Source organism: Xyrauchen texanus, chromosome 42, assembly GCF_025860055.1.
Source record: "Xyrauchen texanus isolate HMW12.3.18 chromosome 42, RBS_HiC_50CHRs, whole genome shotgun sequence".
In the NCBI taxonomy this organism is placed as follows: Eukaryota; Metazoa; Chordata; class Actinopteri; order Cypriniformes; family Catostomidae; genus Xyrauchen; species Xyrauchen texanus.
In genome coordinates, this window is record NC_068317.1 from 8,592,231 (window position 1) to 8,607,157 (window position 14,927).

Sequence of the window (14,927 nt, forward strand, 5' to 3'; positions counted from 1 at the left end):
AAACAAAGCCTTCCACAATATAATGATAGAAATGCACTACAGTAGCACTAATTCAAGTAACATTAAAAGTTTCCCTAATTCTTAAGTGGGAGGTTGACTAATTGAAATAACTAGTCCCCACAAAATATGCATTTTCATTGCAATGGGAATTAAATCTCTTAAACTCCACAATATCAATCAGCCGGTAGACTGTTGCTATCTGCTTTGCTACAGCAATCGTGAAGCTGCGTTCACGCAAGCGTCCAATGTCACTTTAACTCCACGTTTGCGGATATAAACATCTTATTCTGCATTTAGGTGATAGTTAAGATTTAACGTGCTTATGTGATCATTAAAATGTGCCTTAAATACAGTATGTCCCATCTAGGACTGTTTAGTGCATCATATAGCGTTAAGAGTTCCTTTCTCCATCATTTGATCACTGACAAGGAAGCACTGTTGTGTGTTTGTGGAGTGTCCATTGGTGTAATGATTCCGGGTGGACACATTACAAAGGTTCCGTCCTCCCATCAAGTGTTTATACTGGTTAATGCTGTATTAGCATTAAATGTGTTAATCATGATTATGGAAAATGAACTTTTTTGATTAATCGCATGCGTTAATGCATTAACACCGACAGCACTAGTATAATCCTGATGTCAGACAAAATGCTTTTAGTGTCATACAATCGCTTACTGTGTAAAGGAATATCCAATATTACAACTTTGTTGCCATGAAGACATAACGCAAGTAAACCTTATAAGCAATTTTTTTTTAAGAAACGAAGGATGAGTTGAAATTACTTTTTGTGATTATCAACATTATGCTACAAATGCTATCGATTAAACTTAAAAGTATAGTTCAACCATAAATGAAAATTCTATCATCATTTACCCCTTAACTTGTACTGAACACAAAGTTTATTTGCCGATTAATAAGCGTAACAAAAAAGTGGATATGTATCATAATATTGGATCTGTACATTGGGTCTTGGGGTGTAGCCAAAGTCATGCCCATGATGATACTATGTCGTTTTGGAACAATTCTACCAAGAAGGAAGTGCAGTGTTTGGTCAGACAGTGGACCAACGGTCTCCGCTGTATGATTTTTGAAGCATGTGTGCTGGATGGGCAGTGTATTGATTTAAGGTTTAGTTTTATTAGAGTATTGGTTTTTATGAGGGTGTGTTAGCTTCATTTAAACAGGCCAACTTTAATGCAGCATTATAATGACTGAGGGAAAGGTTGGTTTGGCATTTGCATTGAGGGAGGCAGTTATCCACTCTGATGTAGATGCAGATATTTGAGACTGGCGTGATCACTTTTATTGTTTAATGATGGCTCTTGTACTAAAGCTGTGGCTTTAATAATCCAATAATTAGCTTCAACGTGGGATATGTCACAGTGTTAATCTCTGTCCTCATGAGCTCGGTTATTGTACTTCTACATTACCCATGAGAATTGATTTCCATCATTAACACTCTCTTGTGAGATGATTAGTTGTGAAAAGATTCATTTCACAAAGTACCTTGGTCTTTTGAAATAAAAGATAATTGTACTATGCAAACATATTGTAAGTTTCAGAACTCAAAACTTCCTCCCCAGTCCAAAAAGACAATTTATTGAAACTAAGCTGCAAAAAGATAAGAGTAAAATGTGGAACATTTCTCCAATTCCTGAGCTGTTCCTGTGTGTATCACCTGCCACGCTGTATATCCCTCCAATGCATTCTGACATAGAAATGCATTGGAGGGATTCATCATTTTAATATGATCTTAACAGTTTATGCAGCACACATTAGATAGAGGTCTGCAACATGCCCCGGGCCGGACAGAACCAGAGAAGCCATCAGGTTTCGGGCCTGGTTCGGGTCAATTTTTCCAAGTAAATCTTCAGGTTCAGGTCTGGTACCAGGTTTCAAATTAATGAAAAATTATACAGACCTACCGAACTTGTTTCCCGCATGCGCTTCCAGAGACACATAGGAAGGGGCCGTTCACACCGAACAGGTTTTGCGTACTCTGCTCTGTTTTTCTGTGTAAACACTTGCGGGACAGACATCTTGCACAGGACCGGCACATTTTCTAAACACAGTGTCAAGATTAAAGGTTTAAAACTTAAGTTGTCAAAAATGCCAGGAAACGTCTTTGAAAAGAGGACTTTTTATGTGAATGTAACATAGCTAGTGGGATGAAAGTTGGTAATGATTCAAGGGGCCCACAGGTCCAGGGGAAGCCCCACAACAAATTTTAAACTATATTTTTTAATAGGAAAGGGGCTCTGACCTATATACAGTCAGGGGGCCCAGAATACCTTGCTATGGCCCTGGTTACATTGTTTCACATTATTCCAAATTGTTCTGCACCGTGTGTCTTTCTCGTTGTCACTCGGTGCACACTGTGTGAATCGCACTGCCCACAGATCACACACTCCAACACACACAGCTGGGTTTGAGCTCGCTGCCATATGCTTGACTGAATACCATCAGTTTACTTCTGTTTGTTTATGTAAGGTTTGACAACCTGAGAAGTGTGATTATGAACATTTCAGATCTCTCGTACTGTTACACGCACACACGTAGGCAGATGACAAGGCCGTGATCTTGTGATATCATGGATTTAGGGGTGAATGAATATGATAAAACCGGTCAATAATATGCACAGAAAATATTTCACCCCAAAAATCAAAAGAAACAAAATGAAAATTATTTTATAGTTATGAATTACAATTTTTTATAAAGAAAATGCATCTTACATTGTGACAGTATTTGTTAAGCACACTGCCTCCAAAGTTCTTTGTATATTATTCATATCAATTCATGCCACATTTCTAGAGATTCGATATAAGCAAACATTTTTATATTCTTGAATTTTGTTATTATTATTTATTTATTTTGATAAATCTCTAAATTGTAAAAAAAAATAAAAAATAATGATATACTGTATATTGCAATATACACAGTTACACTAAAAAGTTATAAAAAAAAATGCAGAAGCCCATTTTGATAAAAGTAGTAGTATTTTGCTTTTCGAAGTGATTTAGACAGTAATGTAAATTGCAATTAATTAAAGGTATTAAAAACACACAAAATATTATAATAATAGGATAATAATAATTAACAATCATCATGATCCAAAAAAATCTGGTTAATTTTGATTTTGCAAAACATGACTTATTTATATTTTCCTTTATTTTGGGGTGAAATGTGACCTGAACCAGAAATACTGATAGTATCTAAGGGGGCGGAGTTTAGTGGATATTAAATTTAACACCTCAAAAAAAAAAATACACGTTCATCTCCATTTGCTCCTCCCTCCTTAAAGTGATTGAAACACCCATTCCCAGCAAATTCCGCATTGTTTTAAAGAATCATGCTACAAACGATACTCAAAACTGTTAACATTTGAAAATTTCAACCAACCCTACCTGTAGTGTATGTATTTTTGGTTGGGTGCAGCGACACACAGTCACGCTTAAGTGAAGCTCTCTCCTCTGAGCCTTTAATTTGACCAATCAGATTGTGTCTCCCGGGACCGCATGGGTCTGATTCTATCTGGCGAGGTCACAATCTGGGGTGAAAGTAATTACTATAAGAAAAACACAGAAAAGAGCATCCAGATCTCTTTTCTAACTGCCACTCCTTTTCTATTTTATATCCTGGTGAGTTATTCTGCTCTTTTGTTGAGACCACAACTCAGAGGGGCTGTTGATGAAGGTCACCATCAAGAGCAGGGCAGAAAAGACGTTTAAAGTCCATTTAGTCCATTATAGACCAGCTCCATTCATCTCCACTGTCCTCAACCAACTCTCCACGTTTTTCATCCTTTGCTGCACTCATTTTTTTCATCCCTTTATCATCTTCCCTGACCTCACATCATTATCCTCCTCTCCTCTGTTTCCCCCTTCCTCGTGTCTCAGCTGCCTCCATTTGGCCACAGGAACGCTGTGCTGCGGTAATGGGACCCAAAGTTGTTAAGGCAAGCATTACTATTACTCATACTAAGGGTTAGGGGTTTGAACAAACCTCCTAAATTAAGTACACTTTGGCGCATTAACTTTAAACTGTTTGGGCTACGGACATGAATTATGCCTCAAATTGTCTGGCTTATTGAGAAGAGGTATACCGTTACTTTTTATGTAGCAATCACACATACAATGTTTATATGACGGTAAGAAAAAAGCAAAAAAAAAGACTCAGACCATGAACACACTAGCAATGCCCTAGCAACCACCCAGAACATCCTAGGGACAATACCCTAACAACTGCCAACCTACCACTAAGAACACTCTAGTAACCATGCCAAAAGACTTCACTAACACATAGCAACACCCAAGAAACCACCCAGAACATCCTAGCTAGTGCCTTGCAACACCATAGAGCCCAGAACACCCTCGCAATGCTCTAGCAACCACTCAGAACACCATAACACCTAAGCAAAACAGCCTTGTAATGCCCCAACAACCCTCAAACAACCACCAAGAACACCTTAGTTAACCCCCCACAAGCTTAAGCTAATGCCTAGCAAAAGCTAGAAATCCCCAGAACACCCTAGCAGTGACCTAGGGCCAGCTGAATTCCCTAAACATCAAAACATCCTCGTAATCCCCAAACAACCATCCGGAACTCCCTAGTTACTAACCCAAACATCTCAGCAAAGCCCTAACAACAACCTACCAACCACTAAGAACAGTAACCCTAATAACCACCCCCAAAGCCCTAGCTAATGCCTAGCAACATCTTAGCAAACAACCCAAACAGCCTAGCAACAACCTAGAGCCACCCAAACAATGTCCTAGCAACCACCAAGAACACCCTAGTAATGCCCAAGGAATTTCCTAGCAATGCCCTAGCAACCACCCAGAACACCCTAGGAACAAAACCCTAACAACAGCCTACCTACAACTAAGAACACCCTAGTAACCATATCAAAAACCTTCGCTAACACATAGCAACACCCTAGAAACCACCCGTATCACCCTAGCGAGTTTCTTGCAACACCCTAAATCCCAGAACACACTTGCATTGCCCTAGTAACTAAACAGAACACTATAAAAACTAAGTTGAACAGCCTAGTAATACTCTAACAACCCATGAACAACCACCAAGAACACCCTAGTTAACTCTCCCCAAGCCTACAACACCTAGCAACACCTAGAAATCCCCAGAACACCCTAGCAATGATCTAGCATCACCCGAACACCTTCACAATGTATTTTGCAACCACCCAGAATGTCCTAGCAACCAACAAGAACACCCTAGAAATGCCCAAGAAAAGGAATTGACTTCCAATGCCCAAAGCACCACCCAAAACACCCTAGCAACAATAACCTAACAAATGCCTACCTTCCATTTAGAACAGCCCAATAACCATACCAAAGCCATTGCTAACACCTAGCAACACTCTAGACATAACCCAGAACCCCCTAGCTACCACCTTGCAATACTCTAGAGCCAAGAACACCCTCATAATGCCCTAGCAACCACCCAGAATGCCCTAGCAACCACCCAGGACACCCTAGCTACTGCCTTACAACACTCTAGCAACCAACCAGAACACCCTTGCTACTACCTAGCAATGCCCTAACACTAACCAAGAACACTCTAACAACAGTGAACCAGTGCTCTAGCAATCATTCAGTAGAGCCTAGCAACTACCCTGAAAACCATAGCAACCACTTACAACACCTTAGCAATCACCCAAACACTGTGACAGAGTTTTGCAGGGGCATGCACCACTCATTTTTCTTGATGTTATTATTGTTCAGAGGCAGTAAGGTATGCTGAGCTGATTGAGTGTAGTGGATGTTTAATTAAGTTGATGACTGCTTTAATTGAAGGCATAAATGGCATGCCTGTGAATCTGATCTGTCATATTCCATTCTAGTTTTATGTAGAGGAACGCATTACTTTAATGGCCCACTGTTTTACAGTGCAGGAGGAGGGGTGGGAGCGAGGGGAGAATGGGGGGTGTTACAGGGAGGTTAGGAGGAGGGTATGAGAGATGGCGAGAGGGAGTCTCCCCCCTTTTACATTTCTACAGGGGCCAGATGGCTGACTTTTCTTGCATGAGATTAAAAGATGTTTCTAATTCACAGCAATGCGTCCTGTGTAAATTAATGTTGTAGGGCCAAATTGTTTCTGTTATGGTAGAATCTGTGAAAGATAGTAAGAATACAAATAGTTTAAAATTGTATTTCTATTTTAATTTCAATTTCAGTCTATGACTGTTTTGACTCCAGTGTTTGCTATTTCAGTTTAGTTTTAGTATATTAGGACTGCCAAAGTTGATGTGCCATCTGAAAGAGAATCATAGAATCATAATTTTGTGGTATTTTCATTTTTAATAAAGGTGGAATGTAAATGTTAGCATTTTGTATTGTTTGTAATGCCAAAAACGAATATGGAAAATCTAATTTGTGATCATTTCAGGCATATTTTAGTTTTTGAGCCACAAACATTTATTTTAATTCTGTTTTTCCAGTTATTTAATTTTTTATTTTTAAGTCAGTCTATTAAATTGTTTTTATTTAGTTTTCATTTTAGTTTTCATTAACGATAATCACTCAGATAGAAGAGAGATTCCACAAACAGTTGCTCAGGTAAATGGATTCAAACTGTATGTGAGATGCTGAGCGGGAGTTGTTGAAGACTGGCCCATGCTAATTGGCTGCTTAGGAAAGCAAACACTTTAATGACTTATTATAAGTCATGAATAGAGATTAACAGAGAGAAACTCGGCTGCAATCATTACCAGCATAAAGACATTAATTAACCAAAAGAACAATGATGTAAAAATTAGCTGCGTAATATTGGTAAATGATTGCACTTTTCATAAATTCATTAGCTTGTGAGAGTATGGGTGGAGGTTAAAAACAAAATGTGTATTCCATCTGGTGTGATTCCACTTTATGAAATCATGCTGTGATCAAATGTAATTTTGTAATATAGCCATTTCGTGATATATTCGTCATGTTATATTTGCATTTTTTATATTAGGATGCAATATGCACTTCTTGATCTCATTGCATGCGCTAGTGACTTATTAATGCAACATACTGTAAACCCCTTTTGCAGAAAAAGACTAATTAATTATTCACAAACACATTAAATGTTTTGGTTATGATGTTCTAATGAGATTATAAAGTTCTCAAAATTAGACTAAGAACCAAATAAAATTTCCACCTGTGTTTTTATACATATCATTAGAATAGATTATATATTTCGTAGTCTCAGCCTCACACACCAGGTCCTCAATTACAAACCTACTGCCCATTAAATAATTTCCAGAAGTCAGGATGCAAAGCACCCTATTGGCAGGCCAGGATGCCAAGTCTTGATAAGGTACCAAGCTGATATAACAAACACTTATGATAAAGAAAATATCAATGGAAATGAAAAAACGTGGACTGTACTTGGCCATTTCGCCTTCCTGTCCCCGTGGCCAGTTCTTGGCCAGAATAAGCATCAAAGTGGACCAGACTTTATGCCAATAGTCAAAACTCTAGCTACACTAGACCACACCTTTCCAAACCTTTCTGCAATTTCTACAGGTGGAATGTGCTCGGCCTCCAGGGGGCGCTCCTCAGTCACTTTGTGGAGCCAGTGTATCTTTACAGTCTGACGGTGGGCAGCCTGAGACACACGGGTCACTTCTCCAGAATGATGAACCACAGGCAGGAAAGAGTCGGTCACCTGCCCACCTGCTACCGCCACAACCAGCCTTTACTCAGCGGTATGTCCTTCAAACCCTTCACTCTTTATTTAGTCATATGCACAAGAGAGGTCATAAAAATGCCTTTAACTGAATTTAATTACAGTACGGTTAAAAATAGGGGCATTTGTTTTGTCAGTTGGCCGTTTAACATTTACATTTACATTTATGCATTTGGCAGACGCTTTTATCCTAAGCGACTTACAGTGCAATTATTACAGGGACAATCTGGAGTTAAGTGTCTTGCTCAAGGACACAATGGTGGTGGCTGTGGGGATCAAACCAGTGACCTTCTGATTAACAGTTATGTGCTTTAGCCCACTACACCACCACCACTCCGTACAAGTTATGAAGGTGCCTGCTGAAGAGATTAGCATGGCTGCATTAAGGTGAAGTGTGTCATTTCTGCATGACTAGTGGCCCAAAATATATTGCAATTACTATATATCACACAGTCTTCCATTGGTCAAACAAACGGGTATTCCTGCCCCAAACTCTCGCAGTTGGTTGAGCCAGTATTATGCTGTGCCCAGTCAAGCTAATCAAACACAATGCAATTCTGTTCGGTGCTGTTAGTGCTGCAGAAAGGACATATTTGACCTTAAGCTAGCCTAACCAGTTTGACCAACACTAACAAGCGTAAATCAGCACACCGTAAACCAGCACATCTAGCATTGGTTAGACTTATTTGTTTGGCTGGTTTTAGAGGGCTGAGAGTCCATCTGAAGACTAGCTTGTCCAGGCTGGGAGACAACCTAAACCAGATTGAGACCAGCAAATCACCTTAGGGTGGTTTAAGCGGTTTTATTTCTTCAGCCAAGTACACTAGCATGAAAGGGGCTCTTCTCACACGTGACCCTGTTTACTGACAGCAGAATGTCACAAATAATGAGAGAAAAGTGTTCACATGTGCTCACAAATTTCACCTGACCCAAGCATTCAATCCTTCACCTTGAGCAAAGAAGGACACTCTCTCTCACTCTATCATTTTGTTAAACTACTCTCTTGTGCCTCAGTGTGGCAGACGGACTGTCCTATTGGATCTATCCTTCCTTCAAATCAATTCCATCAAACACCTTATCACTGCCATTGAAGAGAAGAGAGATCCATTGACTCTTCCTCTCATGCCCAGTGGGCTGCACAGCTCTGGCATGGCCCCTTTCACCACCATTGATGAGCTTCTCTTCTATTGTTTGGGCTCTCTTGTTGGGGAAAATGGGCTGGTTATTTTAAGCACCGCCAGCATAAAGGGCGCAGAGTTCCCTAGAAGCGGCCGAGATCTCTTATCAGAAGAGAAGCAAATGACCCCTTCAGTCAAGAATAAGTGAAGCGGTCCTTCAAACACGGGTTATACTAGCTCTTAACAATAAAATGCTTTAGCACAACACTTACACACAAAATGGCACTGTTAGCATTTAGAAAAAGTTGTACTGTATCTGATATCCTGTACAGACGTCACATTTAGCTAAGCGTTGTGCTGCAAAACATTTGCGATATTCACTCCTAGGTGGAAGCAAATGTACTCTTGCAAGGCTTTGGTGAAATGTCCTTCAAACATGGGCTACACCAATACTAAACAATTAAATGCTACACCCAGAACTTATATTAAATGAAATAAATAAATACAGCACAGTTAGCACTTAGCAATAGCTGTATCTCAAATACAGAAATAAAATTTAGTGGCGTCTTGTTAAATGCTCTGCTTGATGGATAGCCGACAACACAATGAGTGACACTAAATGATGAAGACTACTTTAGGGAAAATACAAGTTAAATGCTCTGTTACAGACATATAGGGGTACACTGAATAAATGGTATAAAATGACAATGTGATAAAGAGAGAGTGAGTTCTGTGAAAGAAGCTATTAGCATCTTAAAAGTATATGACTGTTATTATAGCAAGCAGTTCCTTGTAGCTGTTTGAGGCTAGGAGCAGATTTCCTCAAGGATTAAGATGCTTAAATAAAGCTTGGGTAAAAATCTCATTCATTTACTCAATAGACAAATAGATTTTTAACAATAACTTGAAAACCTTTAAAGACCTAAAGCTCGGAAGTTGTTCATCAATGGACTAATGATTTCAACAGAAGCATATAATGTGTTATTTTAACTGAATTGTCTAAAAACCATGTTTAATAGCAGAATTTGAGCTGGATAACTACACTACCCATGATTCTGCAGAGAAAGTACTTTATGAAAAGTATATCATTTATGAAAAAAATAAATGGGAAAAACACTTTCGGAACCTAAATGGCTGAAAAAGTGGGCAGGCACTGTGTTCTAACCAGGTACAATGCAATTTAGAAACAAACACTAAAAGATATTTATATCAGGAAGACTCGCAGACTTGAGTGAAATTTAAGATGACATTTATTTGATGAATATAAAACAGAAAAGTAATGTCTCTCTTTGGCGTAGACCCCGTCTGGCGGTCCGAAGAAGTTGTACTCGGAACTGTCATATCCTGCCATGGATAGGAGGCAGGGACGAGAAGCCTACCCCCGTGCAGGATGGGACTCGACCTGTGGTGGTGGAGTGGTGGAGGTTGCCGTGTTAGCACACTGAAACAGCAATGTGATAGATTGTGAGCAGACTTATAAAGCAATGGCTTACATGTGATTGGCTGGGAATTACCCGGCTAATGGTGCGATGATGTAGAGTTGCTAGTCTTCCCGCTAGAACGATGCTGCGCTTACATTTCCATGTAAATCAAGTTTTGAGTAGTATTGTCCCAAATGAAACACTAAATGGTTTTTACAACACAAACGCACTTGCCTTTTTTCAGCTGATGGCAGAAGTTTCAAACACACATGATGTGTTGCTGCTAGCTTTAGTACATTAGCCAAACTCAGTTCAACACTTATATCTTAAATAATGTACATATTCAGAGATTTTATTAGAGAACACTCTACTCACATTACAAAATGGCATAGAATAGTGCAGGAATATGGAATTTGGGACACAGCTAATGTTTTCTTTTCTGCAGTGTTGCGCTGCATATCCCCGCCAACTTAGAAATACCATTGGTCAAAAATACCATTCCACAAAGCTGTATATTTGACATCAGATTTAGCCTTTTTAGTTGAAATGTTCAAGACACTCAGCATTTTTGCATTGATTGTAGACAGATTAAAGTGCTTGTCGCTGGAATGCTGTCGTGCCTGGTTAGGACACGGTGTAAGAATCGCTCTAAACATGGAATGTTCACATCTCAATCTGTGAATATTCACTTTGACTTCGCTCAAGTTCAAGGTAAACATTTGTAGAGCTGCCTTAAATGCTAAATTTCTCCCCTTTCTTAACACTCTCAGCAGTGTTGCCACCCTATTACAACATGCTACACCATTGTGCCTTGGATAATGAATTCAAGTCAGCAGGACCCAAACAACATGTGAAATGCTATGATACCTTCCCCTTTAGAATGAAAAAAATGCCTTGCTAATTGGTGTAGCGGAACGGCAATTATTGAGGAGCCCGCGAGATCCTTTGTGCCTGGAACCAGTGTTTACCGCAAAGATAGCACGGACGACACACAGACACGCTCACCTGCTAATGAAACACTTCAGCAATCACATGCTTAATAGAACCTCCCTTGAGTGCTCTTTCTTCTCCTGTCTTGCTGTCTTTCACAGTCTTCCTCTTTTTTTTCTTACATGCACATGCACTGCAGGTCTGAGCAGCAGTGACTGCAGGCAGCAGGGGAAGTCCGTGTGTTACAGTGTGAACTGGACTGCAGGCGACACCCAGTTGGAGGTGCTCAATGCATCTACTGGAAAAAGGAGGGACTCCAGGACTCCGTCCAGACTTTGCAAGCATGCACTTTTTACACGGTGGATCAGACTCTACCGCAAGGTGAGCTTAGATGTGAATGGAAAAGGAGATTTTCTGAGGAAGTTGGTAGGCAACTTGGGGGCAGTTCACACCGAACATTGTGTTGCACCCGTCTGCGCAGTTTTTGTAAACATGCGCTAGATGGATGTCTTTAGCCATTTTGCTTTTCAGTGTCTCGTGCAGGAGCACCGTGTTTTTTAAGTGCCGTGTCAAGTTAAAAGAACATTGACTTATAAAACGACCTTCAAGAGACCTGCGCTCTGTTCCATTTGTTGCGCTGCATCAATTACGTTTTTGGTCTGAACAGCCCCTAACATGTGACATCAGTTTAGCGTACTGTAGTTTAAAATACTAATTGTTGCATAATACTGTTTCACATAAAATCTTTACGGTAGGAAGTATACAGTATATATTCTGTGCAGTGTGGAATTTGTAGTAAGTAGTATTACTTTCCAAACATTCCGAACATTCCATTCGGAACATGCAGGATCAGTTGCAGGATCAGTGCTCCTGAAGCAACTTAAGTTCAAGGGGCAATGGTGATATTTCTTAAACCTAGCAGAGTTTGAACCTGCAACCTTTGAATATTACACCCTAAACCTGGTGGCATTTCAAAGTACTAGTTGAGGATGAAGAATTCAGTGTTTATTAATGGAGTGGCTCCCATTTCTTCTGAGATAAAAAAAAAGTGCAAAAATTGGCCCTCATCATATAAATGTATGGGAGAGATCCGGCTGCTATACCAAATGCTGGCAGTTAAAGTGTAATGACTGTGGAAATAGTACTCATCTCGAAAAGCACTTGAGCGGCCTCCCATGGCAAACGCTCTGTGCACGCAGTCAGGGAAGCAAGAGCACACACTTTAATCTCCAAAGAAACTTTTCTGTTCTCTGAGCCCCTCTGTATGCCACACCCCTTTTTTCTCTTACTGTGTGTGTGTGTGTGTGTGTGTGTGTGTGTGTGTGTGTGTGTGCGTGCGCGCGCAGAAAAAAAATGCACAAAACCATGAAGAATGTTAAATTGCTTGTGAAATTTAAATGGAGAGATTACACAGCTGCTCAAACACCACGTTTGTGCCGGCTCATTCGTTTTGTTTAGCTCTCTCACCATCTCGTTCTTCTGTCTGTCGCCCCATCCCTCTTTCTTCCTTTCATTTCCTCTCTCTGTAGCTGGTGGTCCGTGGCACGAGTCAAAGTGGTACGTCGCTATTGTACTGTGAGGCAAAGCAGGCCGCCGGTACCTACCAGACTGTGAAGCTGCAGTGGCTGAAGGGTCTACAGGAAGCAGGTTTAGGGACCTGGGTCAGGAAACCTCCTGAGCAGGAAAACTTCACTGTGACTGTATGAGTGTGGGTGCCTGACCTGGGCTAATCATCCCCACCAAAACCACATTCAATCTGCCAACCAGTTGCCACGGAAGCCCCTTACTCACCGCCAGGGTATAGTTAACATCTCACTGCCAAAAAAGCTCCACAGTGAGTCGAGAGTACCCATTTGATAATGAGTGTCATTTCTAGGTACACCTCGTTCCTCCAAACTCTTGTGAGATTCACACTTGGGTTAGGAAGTAAGATTATAGGATGTTCAGAGTTCAATACAAGTTACACACAATTGACAGCATTGGTGGCGTAATGTTAATTACGAGTCATCCCTCAGTTTAAAAAAAAAAACTGGAAGTAAACCAGACAAACATTGCAGAGGGTTTAAAAGACTAAATGTGAAATTAGTATTGGTGTTAAAGAACTTGCATAAATTGAGCTATACACATTTGTCTAAATTGACATTTTTGAACTAGGACTACTTTTCTATTGGTTATACATTCCTGACATAATTCCAGTTGGTTACATCACAAACCTGGAATACTCTTTCAGGGTTAGGGTTATGGCTTGGATTAGGGTAGATTAAGGTAGGATTTTGTAAGGTAGGGTTGGGGTATAGTAGGTGATGGTTGGGTTGGGTTAGGGTAGATTACGGTAGGAATTTTTAAAGTTTGGTTTGTCTAGGTGTTGAGTTAGGTGAGGTTAGGTTAAATTGGGGTATGGTTGGGAAAGTATAGGAGTAGAATAGGGTTGGGTAGGGGTAGGATTTTATAAAGTATGATTACGGTCGGGATAGTTTAGGGTGGTATGGTAGTGTTGGGTGAAGGGTAGGCTGGGGTAGGATAGGGCTGGGTTGGGGAAGGGTTAGGTTAGGTTAGGTTAGGTTAGGTTAGGTTAGGTTAGGTTAGGATTGGGTGACTGTAGGGGTTGGAGAGGTTTGTGTTAGTGTAGATTGGGGTAGGATTTGGTAGGGTAGGGGATGGTTTGGTTTGGTTGGGCTGGGTAGGCTTATGTTGGTTTGGGTTGGGCTATAGTTGGTTTGGATTAGGTTAGGCGTAAGATTGGTTTTAGTTTATGGATGGTACGGTTGGATTCTCATCCTGGGGGCTAGGGCCCACAAGGGGGCACCAGCAAACTTCCAAGGGGGCCTCAATATGACTTATTTGAAATAATTAAAAAAAAAAACTATATTAAAATAACTTTATTAAAAGCCACTAACATATTAACTTTACCACATAAACTGACATCACATTTCTCACTCTGGTTGAAATGTACCACTGCATGCTGTCTTACACAACTATTTTGAGGAAGGGGGCCTGTAAATATTGTCTTGGTCAGTGGGTAGACTTTAAATGATAAAGGTTGAGAACCACTGGTTAGGGTGGGGTAGTAAAGGGATGAGTTGGTTAGGGTGAGGTTGGCTACAGAACACCAAATAAACCCAGCTTGTGAATCTCACAAGATTTTTCACGGAATGAGGGGAAAGATACATGAGAAACAGTATAAATATTCTCAAAACACAGCAGATGCGAACAATCTCTCTCCATTGCTAGCTCTCCTGTAGCTGTCATTCAAATATGTGTATAAGTGTTAACCTTCGCCATAGTGAAAGGCGGTTGCCGTCTTGTCATTATCTGCCCGTTTCCGGCTGAATTGCCCCTGAAGAGCTCCGACACGCTGTCCAATTAGAGGCCCTGTCAGAGTGATTTGTCCCTCACTTTCCTGTCTCTCTCTCTCTCTCTCTCTCTTTCATTTGAACAGCTTCAAAATGAGAAAAAAGTGAGGAAGAAAAAAAAAAAACAGAGTAGGGTTTGACATTGCAAAGACAGGTTAATTCAGCACCATTACGAGTGTGTGGTGCAAAGTAATGGTGACAAGCTAATGTAAATGGTGCCATTTCGACACCCTGGGTCTCTTCAGAGCACTTGCTGTTTTTTGCACCGGTACAGCTTGCTGCTTTAATATATCAGACCACGCTCCTGTTCACAGGTGACGTGCCTTTTCTTCACTGGTTTTCCATTGTGTCAGAGCTGTATCTTATTTATCTGTATTTAGGGCAAAGACCTGTGTGAAAAGGAAAGGGAATGT

The 14,927-nt window shown here is 40.4% G+C and overlaps 1 protein-coding gene across 1 annotated transcript in view; it reads left to right on the forward strand.

Annotated features, from left to right (window-relative positions):
- The window catches only part of adarb2 (adenosine deaminase RNA specific B2 (inactive)), a 59,397-nt gene extending 45,840 nt beyond the window's left edge, over positions 1-13,557 (forward strand). The window contains exons 7-9 of the mRNA XM_052115087.1: positions 7,530-7,711; positions 11,361-11,542; positions 12,691-13,557. Coding sequence (XP_051971047.1) covers positions 7,530-7,711; positions 11,361-11,542; positions 12,691-12,867 — 541 coding nt within the window. The 3' untranslated portion in view covers positions 12,868-13,557. The remainder of the gene's footprint in view (positions 1-7,529; positions 7,712-11,360; positions 11,543-12,690) is intronic.
- The last annotated feature ends 1,370 nt before the right edge of the window (positions 13,558-14,927 follow it).